This window comes from Guillardia theta (assembly GCF_000315625.1).
Source record: "Guillardia theta CCMP2712 unplaced genomic scaffold GUITHscaffold_56, whole genome shotgun sequence".
Taxonomy (NCBI): Eukaryota; class Cryptophyceae; order Pyrenomonadales; family Geminigeraceae; genus Guillardia; species Guillardia theta.
In genome coordinates this window covers 458,053-459,215 of record NW_005434618.1, presented here as the reverse complement: position 1 = coordinate 459,215, position 1,163 = coordinate 458,053, and the positions used below count along the sequence as shown (strand labels likewise).

Here is a 1,163-nt window from a genome sequence, read left to right as displayed (position 1 = left end):
GAGCAACCAGACTCTGAGACTCCCGGTCCCTAAACTGCCAGCCCACTCCTGTCGGCGGAGCATTATTATTACTCAGACCACATAGTAAATGTACTACGGTCATCGCCGGCCCGGATGGCACCGTCCGCACTGCGGGCCATATTATACCGGCCCGGGCCATCGGCCCGGCCGGTGGCCGGGCCGGCCGCCGCCGCCCGGCCACCGTAGTACAGAGCAGTGGGCCCGCCCAGGCGGGAAGGAGGGGGATGAAACCGGCCGTTGAGAACATGGTGGTCTAGGCGAGCAGAAGCCGAAGAGGATGAGGGAGGAGATGCGAAAAATGGAAGACCATTGCCAGCTGAAGCAGGAGGAGAAGCAGGAGGAGGAGGAGGAGGAGGAGATTGGTCAGGAGGAGGGCAATGATGATGATGATGATGATGATGATGATGATGATGATGATGATGATCAGGAGGTGGAGGGTGAGGGTGAAAGTGAGGAAGATGAGGATGAGGAGACTATTCAAGGTTCAGATTTGAACAAACATTCATCACAGGAGGATGCAGACTTTGCAGATGACGTAGAGAAGCTTCTCTTGGAGAGCAGCGGGCAAGGACGATTTGCGGCCCCAGGGTTGGCACTTGAGACAACACCAGAGGTGCTTGCAAGCCAGAGAGGAGGGGAGGGAGAGGAAATCACCGACTCACTCGCCCCTTTCCATCGACACGATGGCACCCACGTCTCGTTGCTCTCGCATCGCCCGCCGCCCAACCACGAGGAGCTCAACAGAATCCTGGCAGAGAGCGACCCAGAGCTGATGGAGGTGATGAGGCGAGAGAAGACGATCACAGACCGTCAGAGGAGGTGGCTCAATCGCAAGCAGCTCGGACTCGCTGCATCCATTGCTGGTGCTCTGAATCCCAGCAAGGGGACTACGCTTCTATGCTCCTCGCCTCTCCCCTCGCTCCCGCCTCGCTTCAAGCCCATCTGGGTGCCGCTCTCTACCATGGTAGCAAGCATGGCGTCTTGTGAGTCTCCGCAGGCGCCACCGCGAGGAAGAGGGAGGGAGCTGACGCAGATGAAGCACTGCCTGGCGAAGATCCGGGAGTGCGAAAGAACGGCATTGAAGGCCATGCAGGAGGGAAGATCCGTGGCGGCGATCGACCCAGTGGAGGAGAACGTGAGGA

The 1,163-nt window shown here is 59.0% G+C and overlaps 1 protein-coding gene across 1 annotated transcript in view; it reads left to right on the top strand.

The window, feature by feature from the left end:
• Positions 1-319: 319 nt before the first annotated feature.
• Positions 320-1,163, top strand: part of GUITHDRAFT_112101 (hypothetical protein) — a gene marked incomplete at both ends in the record, with an annotated part of 1,826 nt that continues 982 nt past the window's right edge. Inside the window, 2 exons of the mRNA XM_005828892.1 lie at positions 320-967; positions 1,019-1,156. Of these exons, the coding sequence (XP_005828949.1) occupies positions 320-967; positions 1,019-1,156 (786 nt within the window). The remainder of the gene's footprint in view (positions 968-1,018; positions 1,157-1,163) is intronic.